Source organism: Apodemus sylvaticus, chromosome 3 (genome assembly GCF_947179515.1).
Source record: "Apodemus sylvaticus chromosome 3, mApoSyl1.1, whole genome shotgun sequence".
In the NCBI taxonomy this organism is placed as follows: domain Eukaryota; kingdom Metazoa; phylum Chordata; class Mammalia; order Rodentia; family Muridae; genus Apodemus; species Apodemus sylvaticus.
In genome coordinates, this window is record NC_067474.1 from 154,733,804 (window position 1) to 154,753,011 (window position 19,208).

The 19,208-nt window shown below is 47.3% G+C and overlaps 1 protein-coding gene and 1 long non-coding RNA gene across 3 annotated transcripts in view; both read left to right on the forward strand.

Annotated features, from left to right (window-relative positions):
• The window catches only part of Fbxo42 (F-box protein 42), a 61,069-nt gene that overhangs the window by 24,034 nt on the left and 17,827 nt on the right, over positions 1–19,208 (forward strand). The window contains exon 4 of the mRNA XM_052177935.1: positions 7,723–7,857. Coding sequence (XP_052033895.1) covers positions 7,723–7,857 — 135 coding nt within the window. The remainder of the gene's footprint in view (positions 1–7,722; positions 7,858–19,208) is intronic.
• LOC127681560 (uncharacterized) lies at positions 273–1,666 on the forward strand. 2 transcript variants are annotated; one of them, XR_007977133.1, is made up of 3 exons: positions 273–339; positions 388–627; positions 700–1,666. It is a non-coding gene; the product is annotated as an uncharacterized LOC127681560 (long non-coding RNA). The 2 variants fall into 2 exon arrangements; XR_007977132.1 differs by having other exon boundaries at positions 279–507; positions 556–627; positions 676–1,666.

Sequence of the window (19,208 nt, forward strand, 5' to 3'; positions counted from 1 at the left end):
GACAGCCTAAGTTTGATCCCCAGAAACCACATGGTAGATGGAGAGAACTGTTCTCCCATACGTGCACATTGGCATGTGTGTTCCTACACATGTGCACTGGATGGGCAGGTGGATGGGTGGATGAGTGGATAATGGATAGATGGATGGGTGGGTGGGTGGGTGGTTGGATGGATGGATGGATGGATGGATGGATGGATGGATGGGTGGATGGATGAATGGGCAGGTGGATAAATGGATGGGTGGATGGATGAATGGGCAGGTGGATGAATGGATGGATGGATGGATGGATGGATGGATGGATGGATGGATGGGCAGGTGGATGAATGGATGGATGGGCAGGTGGATGGATGGATGGATGGGCAGGTGGATGGATGGATGGATGGGCAGGTGGATGAATGGATGGATGGGCAGGTGGATGGATGGATGGATGGGCAGGTGGATGAATGGATGGATGGGCAGGTGGATGGATGGATGGATGGGCAGGTGGATGAATGGATGGATGGGCAGGTGGATGGATGGATGGATGGGCAGGTGGATGGATGGATGGATGGGCAGGTGGATGAATGGATGGATGGGCAGGTGGATGGATGGATGGATGGGCAGGTGGATGAATGGATGGATGGGCAGGTGGATGGATGGGTGGATGGGCAGGTGGATGGATGGGTGGATGGGCAGGTGGATGGATGGATGGATGGGCAGGTGGATGAATGGATGGATGGGCAGGTGGATGGATGGATGGATGGGCAGGTGGATGAATGGATGGATGGGCAGGTGGATGAATGGATGGATGGGCAGGTGGATGGATGGGTGGATGGATGGGTGGGTGGGTGGATGGATGGATGGAATTGTGATTGTTAGTTCTGGGTAGCCCTGGCTATCCTGGGACTTGCTCTGTAGGCCAGGCTGGCCTCAAACTCTGAGATCTGCCTGCCTCTGCCTCCCAAGTGTTGGAATTAAAGATGTGTGCACCACCACTGCCCAGCTAATAAATGATTTTAAAATCAAAAGAAAACTTAAAGGATTTAATTCCCCCTGGCTCCTCCCTTTCTCTGTTCTGTATCTAGTTTGGATCCATCAGTTTTCCTTCTTACCCCTACTTCATGTCGGTTCAAGATCTGAATTTTTAATTCACTTATGTTACCATGGAGATACGGGATGTTCATACTCATTTAGCTAAAAGTGGAGCTCAGCCCCAACTGTTTCCCTTCCTTAATTTAGTGAATGTCACCATCTTCTTACATACACAAGCTCGAGGTATTGCATTCATTCTCAATTCTTTTTTTTTCTTTTTTCTTTTTTCTTTTTTTGGTTTTTTGAGACAGGGTTTCTCTGTGTAGCTCCGGCTATCCTGGAACTCACTCTGTAGACCAGGCTGGCCTCGAACTCAGAAATCCGCCTGCCTCTGCCTCCCAAGGGCTGGGATTAAAGGCTTGTGCCACCACTGCCTGACTCATTCTCAATTCTTGCCCTCAAGATACAAAGCTGGATATGGTAGTATATCTTTGTACTTTGTAGAGCGAGGAGGATCAGGAGTTCAAGGACAGCCCTGGGTACTTAATGAGTTTGAAGTCAGCCTGGGATACCTGAGATTCAGTGTAAAACAAAACAAAAAAGCCAGTTTCTATTGTGCTCCAGATCTTTTCTGTTTTCCTTTTGTCGATCATTACACCTCAGCCACCCCCTCCCTCTACCCCCCCCCCCCCACAAACCACGAGTCGAGGCCTGCCCCCTTTCCTCCTGAGTGTCCTCTTTCTGTCTCTCCACCTCAAGCTGGATGGAACTAAAGCTAAGACCCTACTTCCTACAGCAACCAAGAAAGCTGGATTGTTCCCCACCCCCCTGCCCTGCCCCCTGACCTCTCTCTCCACTGTGGAGACCACACTTCCCTCTGCTCTTCTCCGGACATGGTTCCTTTCCTCACAGTCTCTTAGAGAAGCTTTGTCAGCCAACAGCAAAGATCTTTGCATCTGGGAACCAAGCTCCTCGGGCTTCTTACCCAGTTTCTTTATTTGTAAGATGTATGTGGCAAATTGTTTATGAAGTGTGGTTGAGGAGCAATTATACTGTCTCCTTCTTCACTCTTCCCCTGAGTTAGCTATCCTTGTGCTTAGCGCCTAGTTCTAGTTCGTAGCTAGTTCTAGCATCATAATGCCTTTCCAATGAGAAATCACTGCACACACTTAGAGATTACTAAGGAACAAGCTCTTTAAGATAATGGACGTTGGGCTGTGGCTGACACCCCAGAGGAGCCAGCCTTAAATAGAAGATCTTGTAGCTTAGCTACATCTTAGGCCTATGCAGTTCACGTACTCTGTCAGCCTTGCATCTATTGCAGGTTCCCCCACCCCTCCACCCCCCTCATACTTTGAACAACTTAGAGTCAGGAGCCTGCAAGTCTAGCCTCTTAGGCAGATGGAACTTCTACGCAGCAAAGATATTGACAGAATTGGTTTAGTACCCCAGTGTTAGTCTTTTTTCAAATAGTTGTTACTCATCTGACAGAATTATGTTTTTCTCAAGAAGAGAACTGAGGGGCCAGGACTTGACATTGGCTGTGACCCTGTGTCGCCCCCTAGGGCTGATACGGGGCTGGGTCTAATAGCTTGTTGACAGTCAGAGTTGACTCCTTTGTCATGAGAGTGGGGCCCTTTGGCAGGTTGATTCTGAGGAATGACCATTAGCATCCTTGCATCCTAAATTCCACCTGTCTCTGACAGGCTTGGCCAGCATACTGTGCATCTTTTGGGTGTTTGGGAGCCAGCTCCCTTAGTTAAGTTCTGTTTTGTGTCTTGATGTCTCCTAAGCAGATCTACTAGAGAATCCTTCAATTCTATTTGAGCATCTCCTACATCGGTATTAACAGATTTTAATAATTGTCAAGATCTGTAGGCTTAAACAGCAACAAATATGGTTTAGTAGGGAAAGGCACCTACCACCAAGCCTGAGACTGAAGGTCGATTTCTAGGACCCGCACAGCAGAGAGGAGAACCAACTCCTTCAAGTTATCCAACTTTCACACATGCATGTATGCAAGCGCGCACGTACACACACACAGTGAAAAAAAATAACTTAAAAAGCCATAGGCATAACAAGTATATGTCAAACACAAGATCTTTTTTATGTTAAGAGCCGGGCAGAAAAGACAGGTGAAGTTTCACGAGGTGAGTGTCTGCAAGTCCAGTCGTGACGGCCTTGGTTAATGGTGGATACTCTTGTCAAATTACTATAGACAGTTCCCGACATCGTAAGCCTTGAAGTGTCTAGGCTTCTCACACAGGTCGTTCCCCACACTGCTGATCTGGCGCCTGCAGGAGCCTGCAGGCCCAGGCTGGATCCCCACCCTTGGCTGTCCCGAGTTATGTAATTACAGGCCTTATCAAATATGTTCCAGCTTGTAGCTGGGAGACACATGACAGCACAGTCTCTTCCAGCATGGGATAAGTGCCTCAGGGCCTTTCCCTGGTGACAGTGGGGAAACGAGAGAGTTTAACATGTGAACGTCTGAATGTTAGAGAGTGCCGCTCACCCAGGGACCATGTGAGGACTGTTCAGACACTGTAGAAATCCAGATTCCTCAAGATGTTGCTCCTGAGATGATTGGTTCAGTAGAAAACTATTGTGGTCTGTGGAGAACTGTTGGCTTGTTCATGCAGTTAAATTGTGGCTATGTCTTTGCCTGAATACTGTTGGCAGCTTGAGAGAAGTGTCTTTTTTAGTTGTTCGTGGACAAGTTTGGGGACTTAACAGGTGTATCCGCAGGTCCTATGTTCTTAGTGCAGTGTTACACTGCTGTGAGCTCTGCCTGCTGTGACGTTGCAGAGGTCTAGGTGTTCTGGAAGGAAACCTATTTGGGAAGAGAACTTGGGTAAGCAGCAAGGACAGGTAGGACTGAGCACTGCTGGCAGTCCTCATCCATCGCTGTCCGGCTGCAGGCACCACGCAGCCTCTCGTCCAAGCAGGCAGTGGGCGGGGTGAATGGGATGCTTGTTAGACCATTTGAGTTCCGTTTTGCTTTCTGGGTTTTGAGATAGTCTTGCTATGTAGCCCTCGCTGGCCTGGAATTCATTATTTGGACCGTGCTGTGCTTGAGTGTATGACTCAGCATGCATCGTGTCCAGTGGTGGAAGTGTCCTCCTTCTGTTATATCTGAGTTCTCAGCATTGTGTTCCAGATTGACTCCATCTCTCTCCCAGCTTCGTTGTCACTGAAACCCAGCTCTGTCACTCATGTGTCAGCCCTGCTTCCTGCTTCAGAAACCTTTGTTTGTTCAAAGAAAAGCAGGAAAATGCAGCCTGGACTATTTTAGTATAGGATTAAAATACATGTGAAGGACTCATGGGGCCCAACTGGCTGGGTTTTCATCCAAATAGAGTAGAAGAATGTTTGCTGTCTCTGAAAAGTGAAGGCTCTGCTCTTCGCTCCACGAGGGCGGCGGCTGCTGTGAGTCTGTAGACGGAGGCACCATGAGCTAGACTTGACAATCCTATGCAGAAATCAGGGACTTGCTGCGTCATTTATTTTACTTACTGTATGTGTGCATCTACTATGAGGTTCCTGGGTCGTCAGGCCTGACAGCAAGCACCTTTGCCACTGAGCTGGCCTGCATCCACTTTACCAAGTGGCCCTGTAATGGACAGCAGCTACACTTCAGAAGCTCTGGAGGACTGTCAGGTAGTTCCTCACGATGGCTGTTGCTGGAATTCCTCTTCCATTCCAAGTCTGTGACGAGCCAGGTGTGTAAGCCATACCTGTATTCCCAGCGCTCTGGAGGCTCCACAAGGCAGGCTCAGGCTGCAGAGTGAGGCCGAGAGCCTGGGGCTGCTGAGCTTCCTGTGTGGAGTGGAGTCCTCCTCAGTCCTCTCAGGCCCTGTGACTTAGGTGTTTGTCATTTGTAGTCCTTAACAAACGTGCGCAGTGGGATTTTATTAGGCTCTGCTTGTTACTCTATGTTTGACTTTGAGATAGGAGTGCACAGTGTGAGCTGTAACTTGCTTTGTAGGATATGCTAGACTCTACTTTTAAAATCTCTCTCTCTCTCTCTCTCTCTCTCTCTCTCTCTCTCTCTCTCTCTCTCTCTCTGTTTGTTTTTTCAAGACAGGGTTTCTCTGTGTAGCCCTGGCTGTCCTGGAACTCACTCTGTAGACCAGGCTGGCCTCAAACTCAGAAATCCACCTGTCTCTGCCTCCCAAGTGCTGGGATCACAGGTGTGCGCCATCACTGCCCGGCTTAAATACTTTCTTATTGTGAAGACAACGTAACACATTTAAGTATAGATTCAAAATTACTTTTACAAGATTTTAAATTACTTTTATTTTTATGTATGGGTGTTTTACCTGCATGTAAGTCTTTGCAGCATGTGTACACACTACCCTTAGATACCAGAAGAGGGTATCAAATTCCTGGACCTGGAGTTATGGCTAATGAGAATCTCCATGTGGGTGCTGGAAATTGAACTCTAGTTCTCTGGAAGAACACCCAGTGCTTTTAAATATTCTTTTTTTTTTTATGTAGAGTGCTCTGCTGCATGTACCTTGCATGTCAGAATAGAGCATCAGATCCCTTTCAAGAGCCACAGTAGTTGCTGAGAATTGAACTCAAGACCTTTAGAAGAACAGCCAATGAGTGCTCTTAATTGCTGATCCATTTCACCTGCCCCGGTAGGGTTAGTATTAAGGGCTAGGCATGGTGGTACACTCCTTTAATCTCAACGTTTAGTAGGCAGAAGCAGGAGGCTCTCTGTGAGATGTAGACCAGCCTGGTCTATATAGAGTTCCAGGACAGCCAGGGCTACATAGATTCTGTCTACAAATAAGCAACTGCTCCCCCCCCCCCCCCCCCGCCCCCAACAAAAACTCAACCCAGAATACTTAAAGCTCCTGTGTCATTGGAGTGGGTGCTGGGCTCCAGTAATGGCCAGTGTGTCCTAGTGCTGTGCTTCTGTTGTTCATGCAGTGGCAGCCATGTGGTCATATGATCCTTTACTGGGATTACTGGGGCAGCTAATGAAGCACACTTAATAATGAGGCTTTATTCAGCTGGTTTCTGACATGGCCTGGGTAATGAGCTTGCTCAGAGGCCTTACAGCTGGCTGAATGAGAGACATGGGGTGCCTCCCAAAGCCACACCATTGCTATAACTAACCTTGGCAGCAAATACGGGCTTTGAACATCTCCCTTTTTCTGAACTTGAGGAAATGGCATGGGAATTGCAAAGAGACCTTAAAATAGTGTCAACAAGACTAAACTGCAGCATGTCCGAGCATCTCGGGATTACAGAGTCTTTACTCTTTGCCCTTCTTTCCTGTGACACCAGCTGTTGGGTTTACATGAGAAAGGAGAGATCACTCTCCAGCCCGTGTGCATGATGCAGACCTGCGGAGCTTGCCCAGTCTCTCCCTGGAGTGCAGGTGGGAACCTGAGGCTGCAGGGCTTGTACTCATCTCGTAAGGACAGCAGCTGGATGAGCCTCAGGGAGAGCCAGGGCAGAGCTCAGCCTCAAGGCCTCTCATCTGAACTCCGAATGAGGTCTCTCTGGCTTCCTTGAGAATGCTTGCATGATGTTTATGGCGTCAACTCACTGCGGCCTTCTGAGGCCTTGGTTCTCCTCAGGTCTTTACTATCCTGATTTAGCCAGTGCCGACCAGCATGCCCTAGGCTCAGTCGCCTCTGTTTCTTCCTTCAGTTGCTTTGGGCCTGAACTGCTGTTTCATTTGCTGTTCTTCACAAAACCCGTCGTGATTTAGGCACCATGGGGTCTGTAAGGTGTTCATGGCACTGGTTAAAATTGTTTTCACACTTGATGTTGTTGTGTTTTGTTTTGTTTTTTTTTCCTGGTTTTTTTTGGATTTGTTTTTTTCGAGGCAGGGTTTCTCTGTATAGCCCTGGCTGTCCTGGAGCTCACTTTGTAGACCAGGCTAGACTTGAACTCAGAAATCCGCCTGCCTCTGCCTCCCAGAGTGCTGGGATTACAGGCATGCGCCACCACCGCCCAGCTATGTTGTTGTGTTTAATATGAAGATTTGTGCTTTTAGGTTACATTTGGAAATACAAAACTTAGAGAAAAGTCCTTGGAGGACAGAGGAAGGACTTTGGTGAGTGCTAGGTTACTTTGTCCTAGAGCACAGGATGTAGTTTAGAATAGCCAGACTGAAAGAAGCTTCCCTCTGAATGCCACCAGCTAAGTGCATGTTGCTCTTCCTGGAATTATGCTATCTCCCTCTGTGATGTCATTGTTGGTGTGCTTAACGCTCAGAAAAGAAATGTTTAGGGGATGGAAAAATGGCTTGTCTGTAAAAGAGCACTATTTGCTCTTCTAGAACACTGAGCTAGTTCCTAACGTTTTTTATGGCAGCTAATGATTGTCTGATTCCAGTTCCAGGGGAGCCAGTCACCCTCTTCTGGCCTCCATGAGCACCGCACATACATGATGCATGACATACATGCAAGAAAGACACCCATACACACAAAATAAAAAGAAATATTTAGAAACTTTAAATGATAAAAGAAATATTCACAGCTTTTCTCTGGGCTTTTTTCAGTGATAATAAGATACTGACCAGTCTGAAGACACGCTGCTAAAGGGCAAGCTTTGGTGCCTGGTCCAGAGTTGTCGAATGTGAGGAATAACTGAGTTTTGGGGAAAAAAAGTTATGGTTAAATGTTAAAGATATCTCAGAATTCAGGTGCAGTCACATGTTTGTTGTTTTTTCTTTACCCCCTGTAGGTGCGTGCTATTATGATGCCAATCAGTCTATGTACGTCTTTGGAGGCTGTACCCAGAGCAGCTGCAATGCCGCCTTCAATGACCTCTGGAGGCTAGACCTAAATAGCAAAGAGTGGATTCGACCGTTGGCCTCAGGTACGTGACGGACTGCACATGGTGCTCTGTGAGTTCGAGGTCAGCCTGGTCTACATGGAAAGTTCTAGGACTGCCAGGGCTATATAAAGAGATTCTATATAAACAAACATATAAGTTTGTGTTTTATTGTCGATGTCAGCATTGGTGCCTGTCCAGCATCACTCTGGAATTGTGTAAACCCATGGTGTGGGCTCTCGGGTACATGCACAGGTGTGACTTGTGTTTGGGATGAAGTGGAAGAACACCAGATTCGTGAGAACCAGAGTTGACTGACAGGAGCTATTGTCCCACAGCTGAGGTCTCTGAATAACACTTGTTCGTGCCAGCTTAGATATTCGGGAGTGTATGGGACGTGCCTCTGCTGGTTACTCAGGAGTGTGGGAAGATTTCATAGTAGGTGCATTCCTATCCCGTCCTAGGACAGCAGAATTAGGCTGGAAAACAGAGTCCTCTTCTCCTTGTGATTTAATCTTTCTTTAAAAAGACAACAACAAAAAAGCAGTTGTTTTGCACTTGTGAGACTGTCCCATCAATTTGAAGTGTCAGTTGTAAGATTGGAGGTGCTGGTGCCGTGGAGACGTTGAGCCCCTGGGGTATTAGATTCTCTGCTAGGTTCATTGGCAGGCTCTCCCCAGCACTCTTCATTTGGCTCTTCAGGGATGGAACTGAGTCTCGGCACCAAGGACATTTGGGTTTTCCTTGACCTCGCCTTGCTAGTTGGCTTAGGCTGGGCCAGCTTGGCTTTTAGCAAGGGCACCGCTGAGGAGGCAGGAGCTTTGCCTCTAGTGACCTCAGTTCTTAGTGACTGACTGAGCGCACCTCTCGGGAGTGTGGGCTGCACTGTCCTGCCTTAAAGGCTGGGAAAGCCAGTCATGCTCCCTGGGTTTACAGAACTGCCGCTGGGAGGCTGTGCCAGATGCTGATCTTCCTCCACAGACCTCAGCAGATAGAGCAGGAACATGCACAGGGGTTATTGGGGTATGGGGAGGGGGGTGCAGGCGGGCGTGGGATTTGAGCAGGGTTATATAAAAAGTTCAAAGTGTAGCTGAATGCTACCATTTGAGGACTCAGGACTTTATGCCTCGTAAGGACTCCTAGTCCTTCTGCTCCCTATTACATGTCATAAAGTATTGATTAATAAGTGTTTGGAGCCACAAATTCTTTTTAAAAAATAGCACTTATGTCTCCTGCCTATGTGCATGCATGTGAACCATGTGCATGTTTGTAGATCCACCGGAACGGGGTTAGAGGTGATTATGAGCCACCATCTGTAAGAACAACAAGTACTGGAAACTGTTGAGCCATCTCTCTAGCCCTGGAGTCACGATTGTAAAATGTACAACATTGAGGCTAGAGAGATGGTGGCTCAGTGGTTAAGAGCTTTGCTGCTCTTTCAGAGACCCGGCACCCATGTGGTAGGTAGCTCACAGCTGTCTATAACTCCGGTTCCACAGGATCCAACACCCTCTCTTGGCTTCTACAGGCACCAGACACATAGGTGAACAGGCATACATGCACACAGAACAACCGTATATGTTAAATAAATAAATCCTGTTAAAATGTAGCACCCTGTGGCCACTATACCTGGCATCAGGTATACCCACGCACCATTTCTGAACAGCCTCGATTGTCCCAGTCTCAGTGCTGGTTCTGCTAATGTCCTGTAACCTCCCTACATATCTTGCCAATCTGCTGTGGGTATTGTTCTTTCCTTTGCAAATGGAGCTCTGGCCCGAGGACCTTCACAACTTTCTTTAAGATATACATGAAACTTTATTCTTTTTAATAAACCACTAGGTTTTTGTTGTTGTATAAAATTTATTTTATTTCCAGTTATGTTGCATGGGGAGGGTTTGTGCTTATGAGCGCCAGGGCTTGCAGCATCCAGAAGAAGGTGTCAGATCTGCTGAGCTGGAGCGTAGGCAGTTTTGAGCAACTAGTGTGAACGCTGAGAGCCTCACTTAGTTTTCTGCATCAGGGAACTGTGCTCTCTCTCCAGCCCGGGAAGCCACTCAGTGTAAAGATAGTGCTTTGAAATCCCCTGATAGTTGGGTTGGTAATTCAGAGTTTCCATAGAAAATGGTCATTGAGACAGTTCTCTTTAGGTTGGCTGATTGATTGGTTGGTTGGTTGACTGTTGGGGACAAAGTCTCTTGTATCTCAGGCTGGTCTTAAACTCCTAATCTTCCTGCCTCTGTCATATGCTAGGACTGGGTCTGTTCCTTTTTAAAGCAAGCTACTGAATGTTTAAAGTCATTTTCTATAGAAGTGCTTTAAAAGACTCTAGTTGCCACCTCACCCTAACTTTTAATTAGAGCCTAGTGTTTTGAGGGAAGTTTTTTCACATACTTTCCTCTTCAAGACAGAGTTTCTGTGCAGCCCTGACTGACCTGGAACTCACTCTGTAGACCAGGCTGACCTCGAACTCACAGATCCTTCTGCTTCTGCCTTCTGAGTGCTGGGCTGAAAGGCATGTGCTCCTACCACCTGGCTGGGATAGCTATTATAAAACAAAACCAAAAACCCAAACAATTGTTTGCTAAAAAAAAGTCTTATGAAATTCTAATTTAGGTTGAGATCCCCTGGAAAGAGTCCCTGAAAGAAGGGTTGTGTGTGTTCTCCGGAGTCCCAGCTCCAACCGCTCTCTGACTGAAACACCGGGATCTTCTGAACAAAACCTAAGTTGTTTGTGTGTGCTGCTGTGTCTGGCTGACTGTGCTAGTGCGTGTAAAGGTAGGCTGAGGGGGGGTGCTGAGCTATGGAAATTATACTGGAGTAGTGAAAAACAAAAGTCATGGTAAGGTTATACTGCAACCAAGCAACAACATAGAAACCAGAAAGAGATGACTGCTGTAATCTGGAGACTCCTGTCTAACTGAAGAAGTGCGTGAGAATTTAGATGCAAAGAACCGTGGGCAGCAAAGAGGAAGATAGGAGTCAAAAGCAAGGTGAATGATTGTCATATCGTGAATGTCTTAGTCACTGTGCTGGTGCTGTGAAAAGACACCATGACTAAAGGCAGCTCTTATAAAGAAAACATAGGGTACTTGCTTACAGTTCCAAAGGTTCAGTCCATTATCACCATGGCGTGGTGGAGACTGCAGCACTCCCTGCTGAGGGCTGCAGCCTGACCCATAGTCCACTCCTCCTCAGCAAGGCCACACCTACTGGGCCATTCTCAGGAGAGAGCAGGGACTATGTCTGAAATCTGCCTGAGCCTCCAGATTTCCAAGAGAGGAATGTAAAGATCTAACTTAGGTTTCAAAGAACTCAGCCAGGCAGTGGTGGCGCAGCCTTTAATCTTACCCAGGCAGAGGCAGGCGGATCTGTGAGTTCAAGCCGAGCTTGCTCTGCAGAGGGAGTTCCAGGACATAGAAAAACCCTGAATCCTGTATCGGAAAATCAAACCAAACCAAACCAAACCAAAAATCTCCAAGAACGCTGTACTTGTTTCCTGGATTTCAGACAAGCAAGGAAGTGGCTCAAAAAGAACAGATTAGAGGCTTGATCTTCAGATGGAAATACATTTGGTGGATTGGATATAAGAGAGAGGGCTGGTCAAGGCACAGGTTTGCATCTTGTGCCGCTAGATACAAAGTAGAACCTTTTTTGGGAGCAGGAGACATAGTAGAGAGAAGTGTAGGCTTGATTATTCTGCTTTTGTGACATGGGATCTCAGGTAGCATCTGCTGGCCTTGATCCTGCTGCAGAGGTTGAACTTGGAAATTTTATGCCTCCATTTCTTAAATATTAAGATTATAGATGTTATTAATCCCACTAAATTTGAAGCAAGCGTTAATTAAATACTGGCCAGGATGATAAATTCTGGCCTGGTCCATTCCTGAGTTCCCAGAAAATGGCCGCGGGCTGCACTGGCCTTGTGAAGGCGGCCCACTGTGTCTAAGGGGCCAGCGCACGTACTGCTGCACTTCTGCCCACCTATCACCTGTCATGCTTCCTGTCTACCTGTGATGAAGCAGTTGGGTCAACCAAACTTGTTTAGGGAAGTGAAAACATGTGGCTGTTGTAAGAACAGTGGCCTGCAGCGTCTCAGGAAGCATGTGTCCTTGGGCAAGGGGCTGGCAGTGCTCTCTAGATGAGAAATGACACAAAGGCAGGAGCGTGAGCAGCAGGTTAGAATCAGCTAGAGTGCTCGCCTATGACCGGGCAGTAAGGGGCCAAGTGACAAGGCATGGCACAGAGGGCTGGTGTGCACATTTAGTGTTATATTGCTTATGTATATCCGTGTCTCTGAGCGTGGGGATGTATACACTGGAGTGCTGCCTCCCAAGAAGGCCGAGGTATTGACGCTGTAGCTACAGCCAATGAAGCTGCCTGAGGTCAGTGCTAAGAACTGAACTTGGGTCCTCTGTAAGAACAGGACCAGCCACTGAGGCTTTTTTATTTTTTCCGATTTTTTGAGACAGAATTTCTCTGGAACTCACTTTGTACACCAGACTGGCCTTGAACTCTGAGATCTACCTACCTCTTCCTCCCAAGTGCTGGGATTAATTAAAGGCACGCACCACCTCACCACCGCCACCACCCACCACCACCACCACGCAATTACTGCTTTTTTGAGACAGGGTTTCATTGCAGCCTTGGCTGACCTAGGAATCACCATGTAGATCAGGCTGGCCTTGAACTCATAGAAACCCACGTTGCTGCTTCCCAGGTGCTGGGATTAAAGAGTGTTCTACCAGTTCATTGAGAGGTAAGTTGAAGTTTTATAGCAGTGTATTTTCCAAGTGTGATGATGAATACCTGTAATCCCCATACTTGGGAAGCAGAGGCAGAAGAATCACTGCAAGTTGAGGCCAGCCTGATCTGCATAGTGAGTTCTAGGCCAGCCATCACTATGACTTTATAGCCTGTCTGCATGGTGGGTGACACTCATCTTCTAGAGGAAGTAACTGATCAGAGAGGGAGAATTGTTAAAAGGAGTTGACTGCCCACTGATAGTAGGGGTGTGACTGCTGCCACTGGGCAGTGGGAACTGCTGCAGACTCTGGACTGTTTCTCACTCGTGAACTAGTGGAGGGTGGGGCAGGAGGAGTCACTGGAAGACATGGTAGTTGTGAACGAACATAAATCTAGTTTTTGTGGCGCACAAAACGAATGAACATAAATCTAGTAGTTGCCCACGCCTGTAATCCCAGCACTCTGGGAGGCAGAGGCAAGCGGATTTCTGAGTTCGAGGCCAGCCTGGTCTACAGAGTGAGTTCCAGAACAGCCAGGGCTATACAGAGAAACCCTGTCTTGGGGGGGGGGGGGGGACACAAAAAAAAAACCAAAAAACTTCCTTCTAGAACTGCACAAAGGTGGCATCTTAATTCTTAGTGAGGTTTGTTTAACTCCCAGAGTACATAATCTATTCTTTAAGTGTGTGTTTCAAAATACTAATGCTTAAACCAGTTTTTCCAATAAATTACCTGTAATTCAAACTGAAGCTGATTTTTGCACCTATTTAACAACTGTAAGTCACAATGCCCTTCCCACTGCTTTGATGCATGATAAAATTATCAAGTGAGCATTTGAGCGTCTGTCTTCAAAACTTCCTAAAGATTTCCCCACTCTCATGTGCAAAAAAGGAGAGAATTTCAGTTGGTGGGACATGGTTCTGATGGAGTCTCTGAACAGTAACACTGTGGTGCTTAGTCCCGCGTGTCTTACATGGCCCTGGGGTGCCACTTGATTTTCCCACCACTTTCTCCCATAGGATCTTCCAAGGATTTTTTTTTAAATCCCTTCCTAGTTTCTGCACCTTCATGTGGCATTCCCAGTGCTGGCTTGCCGGTTCAGAGTCTCCTTTTAGAAGACTTCATACCCAAGGACAGAGTTGCAGCCTGCTTCAGTTCCACACTCTCAACCATGTGTCTCGGGCCTTAAGAGAGAGCCATAGCTTCTCTGTGCTTCCTAGCCCTGTGTGGAGAAGTAGGAAAGACTGCCCACCCTCCAGCAGTTAGGTGTAGAGCCTTTAGTCCCGTAGGAGACTCACTTTCCTCATGTGCAGAGTTGTGGGCGGCAGATGGGTCTTGGGGGGTGGGTGCTGTATGTATCCGTGCAGGTGTGAGCGCACACAGGAAGCTGGAGGAGCTTGTCAGGTATCCGCTGCCTTTGTCTCCTTAGACTTTACCCAGCTTGTTCCATGAATCTGGGATTCCAATTCAGGGCCTTGTAGTTGCCACAGCAAGAGCCCTTAACCATCAAGCCACCAAACCAGCTTCTGGGGTCTGTACTTTTTTTTTTTTCCTAACACAAAAACAATTGACTAGTATTTATTTAATATACATTGTAAGGGTTCAAGCAGACTTAAAAAAACAAACAAACAAAAAAACAACACAGCTTAGAAATCAAGGAGAGCCAGCCCGTGGTGGTGCACCCCTTTGATCCCAGCACTTGGGAGGCAGAGGGAGGTGGATTTCTGAGTTCAAGGCCAGCCTGGTCTACACAGTGAGTTCCAGGACAGCCAGGACCATACAGAGAAACCCTGTCTCAAAAAACAAACAAAACAAAACAAAACAAAAACCAAAAGAACAAAACCAGAAATGAAGGAGAAAGAACAGACAGTCTAAGGAGAAAGACCACACAAAAAAAAGGCAGACAGCTGTGTCAGGGCTCTTGGCTGAGACCTGCTTTGAACACGTCTCTTGCGGGTTCTTTTTTTTTTTTTTTTTTTTTAATTCGATATAATTTTTTATTTACATTTCAAATGATTTCCCCTTTTCTAGCCCCCCACTTCCCGAAAGTCCCATAAGCCCCTTTCTCTTCCCCTGTCCTCCCACCCACCCCCTTGCAGGTTCTCTTAAATGCTGTGGGGTTTTCCAGAGCTCCACAACATGTGTGTTTAAAGGGCTATCGATGTTGGTTCTCCTAGCAGGCTCTGGAGAGAGATCAAGATGGGCCTGACGTCATACAGTGCAGACCACTTATCCTTGAGGATGTCCAGGCAGATGTTGCCATCGGTGTCCACGTTGGGGTGGCAGCAGGGGGTGAGGAACTTCACTGTGGGTGCATTGTAAGGGTAGCCACTGAGGAACTAACTCTAAGGAGAGTTTATGGCTCAGTGGTTAAGAGCACTGACTGCTCTTCTGAAGGTCCTGAGTTCAAATCCTATGAGAGTTTATACCTCAGGTCTTCATATACGGTGCTGGCTGCCCCGTGGATGGTCCCTACCCATTTGAACAGGTTGTCTGATTCAGGGAAGGTGGAAATTCCTTTGTCACCAGACATCATGAGGGTCATCAGCTTCTGCGGTGGCCATTTGCTCACAGGGCCCCAGGTGGTGCCCCCACAGAGCTTGGCTCCTTTTCGAACATGGCAACGCTGGCAGCAGCTGGGTCGCGATTTTTCGAGGCCATCCCAGAGGTGCTGGCACCAAGATGGAGTGTGGAGACGAAATGGCAACTGCCAGATCTGTACTTTCAAAAGAGACAAGCGGGCCCAGCTAATTAGCTCTGCAGTACCAAGACGATGGCCAGTTTGGTCCTCAATACCCGAATGGTAGAGGGGGACAGCCAGTTCCTGCAGGTCTTCTAACCTCCACACACCATGGCATATGTACACGTGACCCTAACATAAGGAAAGTAGGCAGAGCACACACCCGCATGCAGGAAAGTCCTCCTTTAGGGTTGTGTTGGATCTACCTAGCCCTTTCCTAGTCTGTCTATGTTGGGACAGGGTCTCACTTTATAGCTCTGGCTATCCTAGAACTTGAAACATGACCAGGCTGTTCTTAATTCAGGTCTGCCTGCCTCTGCCTTCTGGGTGCTGTAATGAAATGTATGCATCACCACACACAACCTTAAAGAGTTTACTGTTGTTACCCAGAAAAATGTTCTGAGAATTTGGGATTGGTGGAGGTAGAGTGGGTGTTTAACTGATAAGCACTGAGCACCTGGATGGAGACCTGTGCGTCTTTCAGTGCAGTACAATTTCCCGCTGTTTGTCTGTCTGTCTGTCTCAAGTGCAGGCAGGAATTTATTTTTATGTGTTTGGGTGTTTTGCCTGTATATATGTCTGCGTTCCATGTGCAAAAAGTGACCAAGGAGGCCAAAAGAGGCCGCCACCCCCAATCTTTAATCCCAGCCAGCACTCAGGAGGCAGAGGCAGGTGGGTCTCTGAGTTCTAGGCCAGCCAGGGTTACACAGAGAAACCCAATGTTGACAAATGGAGGAAAAAGAAAAAAGACAAAGAAAAGAAAAGCAGAGGAGGGGGCGGGGAGTTATTTGGGTCCCTGGAACTAGAGTTATAGACCTGAGAGCTGCCCTGTGGGCACTGGAAGAGCAGGCCCTGCTCTAACCACTGGGCTGTCTCTCCAGCCTTCAATCCCATTGTTTTATCTTTTAGTTTTGTTTGTGAATGAGAAGACCCAGTTCTGCCTTTAGGGTTTTGTTTTGTTTGCTTTGGTTTAGTTTAGTTTAGGTTTTTTTTTGTGGTTACCAAATGCATCCTTACCAAAAAACACCATTGGCTTCTCTTGGCCTCCTTTGAGTCTGGGTCTTTTAGTCAGATGTTTAACTTTTCGCTTTCTTTCTTGTTCAAGACCCCACAGTTTCACTGACAGTAAGCAGAGTCCTCCACTTTCCGGCCTTTACCACAGCCTCCTGGCTGCTCTTGGACTGCCTCTGCAGTGATAGACACTCCTAAGTCAGCCAGCACTGCCTCTGTCTGTTCTCAGGGATCCATGGAATTTCCTAACACCGGCCTGTGCCTCAGGACACAATGAACTTCATTTTGATTGTTGACTTAATTGTCTCCTGTGCCATCTGGATGTTAACCTTTTATGAAGTTGTAGGAATCCATTCTAATGTGGAAACAGGCTTTATCCTGAGGCACTTCTAACGTAAGATTTCTCAGTGTGCTGGTTTGAGTAAGCCTAGTGTTTGAAGACTTGCTTCATAGTCTGTCTGCTGTGGGGAAGATCACTTGGCTCTTGGGAGGCAGATGAGCGCTGTGATTGGTCATTTATTGACTTACACGTGTCAGTTTGACTTCTGGGCAGGAGACTGCTTCATACTTCGGAGCTCAGGTCTCCTGGACCTTGGGAATGAGATTGAGCTTCCTCCCTAGCATCTATATTTCAGACAGGAAGAGGCCTGGCACTGCCTCTCCCAGTCTCCACCTTTACACCGACTGTGGCTCTGCTCCCTGTGCTCTCTGCCAGTGCCTTTGTATTGTGTGTATTGCGTGCCTTTGGATTGTAGTGTGTGGTGAATGTGTATTGAGTGCCTTTGGATTGTGGTTTGTGGTGAGTGTGTATTGAGTGTATTGAGTGCCTTTGGATTGTGGTGTGGTGAGTGTGTATTGAGTGCCTTTATATTGAGTGTGGCTCTACCCTGCGTGCTCTTTTTTGGCACCATTGCCATTTTAATACACTTTCTGAAATCTTAAAATGCTTTTTGATTGACATTTGCCAGTGACATGTTGACTGTATTTATGTGAAGAATGATTGGTTTAAAAATAAAAGCCCACGCCGGGCAGTGGTAGAGCATGCCTGTAATCCCAGCACTTGGGTAGGCAGAGGCAGGCGGATTTCTGAGGCCAGCCTGGTCTACAGAGTGAGTTCCAGGACAGCCAGGGCTACACAGAGAAACCCTGTCTCGAAAAAAAAACAAAACAAAAAACAAAAATAAAAGCCCACACTTGTTGGGCATCGGTGCCACACTCCTTTAATTACAGATTTTGGGAGGTAGAGGCAAGAGGATCTCTAGTTCATAGCCAGCCTGGTCTACAGAGTTACCACAATAGGGATACATAGAAACCTTGTTTCAAAAAAAGAAAAACAAAACACCCCCCCAGCCCCACCCTTGTTGTGGTGAGATGTGACATGCAGCTCTGGAGCACATGCTGTCTCTGAGTTGTTCCCCTCCCCCATGCAAGTTCGGGGATTGAACCGGGACAGCAGGTGTTTACCATGTGAATTTTCCTGCTAGCACCTACATATTGCTTCTTGAAAACCTCACACCAAGAAGTTTTAATTCTGGGGCTGGAGAGATGGCTCAGCAGTTAAGAGCACTGACTGCTCTTCCAGAGGTCCTGAGTTCAATTCCCAGCAACCATAGCCATCAGTAATGAGATCAGATGCCCTCTTCTGGTGGGTCTGAAGACAGCTACAGTGGACTTACATAGAAGATCATGTTCTCAGTTTCATATTTAAACATGCAAACACCAAATATTAAAAAAAAGTTTTGCCGGGCGGTGGTGGCGCACGCCTGTAATCCCAGCACTCTGGGAGGCAGAGGCAGGCAGATTTCTGAGTTTGAGGCCAGCCTGGTCTACAGAGTAAGTTCCACGACAGCCAGGGCTACACAGAGAAACCCTGTCTCGAAAAAACCAAATCCAAAAAAAAAAAAAAAAAAGTTTTAATTCTAACAGTGCCTTACTAGTTAAATATCATGTAACAACAGTCAGAGAATGTTTACAGACCACTCTGCCAGTTTTGACAGCAGGGTCTTATAGCTGTCCAGCATGGGTTTACCGGAAAGCGGGGCTGGGAATGAAAAAGAGATGGGCTGAGAGAAGAATGAAGCCAAAACAAGGTCTCGATCAAGGCTCCTGTCTTTTTTTTTCATTTCCAGCCCCGCTTTCAGGTAAACTCAGTTTATCCTTTATTATTATTATTATTATTATTACTATTATCATCATCATCATTAATTATTATTATTAGATTTATTGGTTTGGTGGGTGGTACTGGAGAGATGTTATGTTAGTTAGGGTTTTATTGTTGTGAAAAGACACCATGATCAAGACAGCTCTTATAAAGGCAAACAGTTAGTTGATGGAGGAAGTGCGTCACCATGGAGGTGGGCTTTAAGGTCTCATGGTCAAACTTCCTCTCAGTAAAGAGAGCCCCTCCTCAGAAGACAGTCTCCCTCTGGCTGCCTTAGGATCAAGCTGTAGGACTCTCAGCGCTTCCCCTGCACCATGCCTGCCTGCACGCTGCCATGCTTCCTGGCATGATGATAATGGACGGAACCTCTGAAACTGTAAGCCAGCCCCAATGAGCATCCATCCCTTCTGCTTCTGTCCTGCGTTTGCAGGCGAGCTTGCTTTGTCCTGTTGGGAGGGAGGCAGGGGGACACAGCAGGAAGAGCGCGGGTCCAGGCTCCTCTCATGGGTAGGTCAGCTCCCGGCAGGCACTTGAACCTCAGGCACAGACACAGGCTCAAGGGTCCTTCCCTTGCTGGCTGGCTTAGAACAGAAGCAGAGCAAACGTGCTTGATTCAAGCGCCTTTCCACCTCTCGTTGCTGGCTCTGGTCTCCACTTACTGTGTTTACAGACAGTTTGTTGATTACTCCTCCGTGGGTGGCAGCTTTGCCCTGTTTCCTCTGGCCTGATGCAGTCCTGG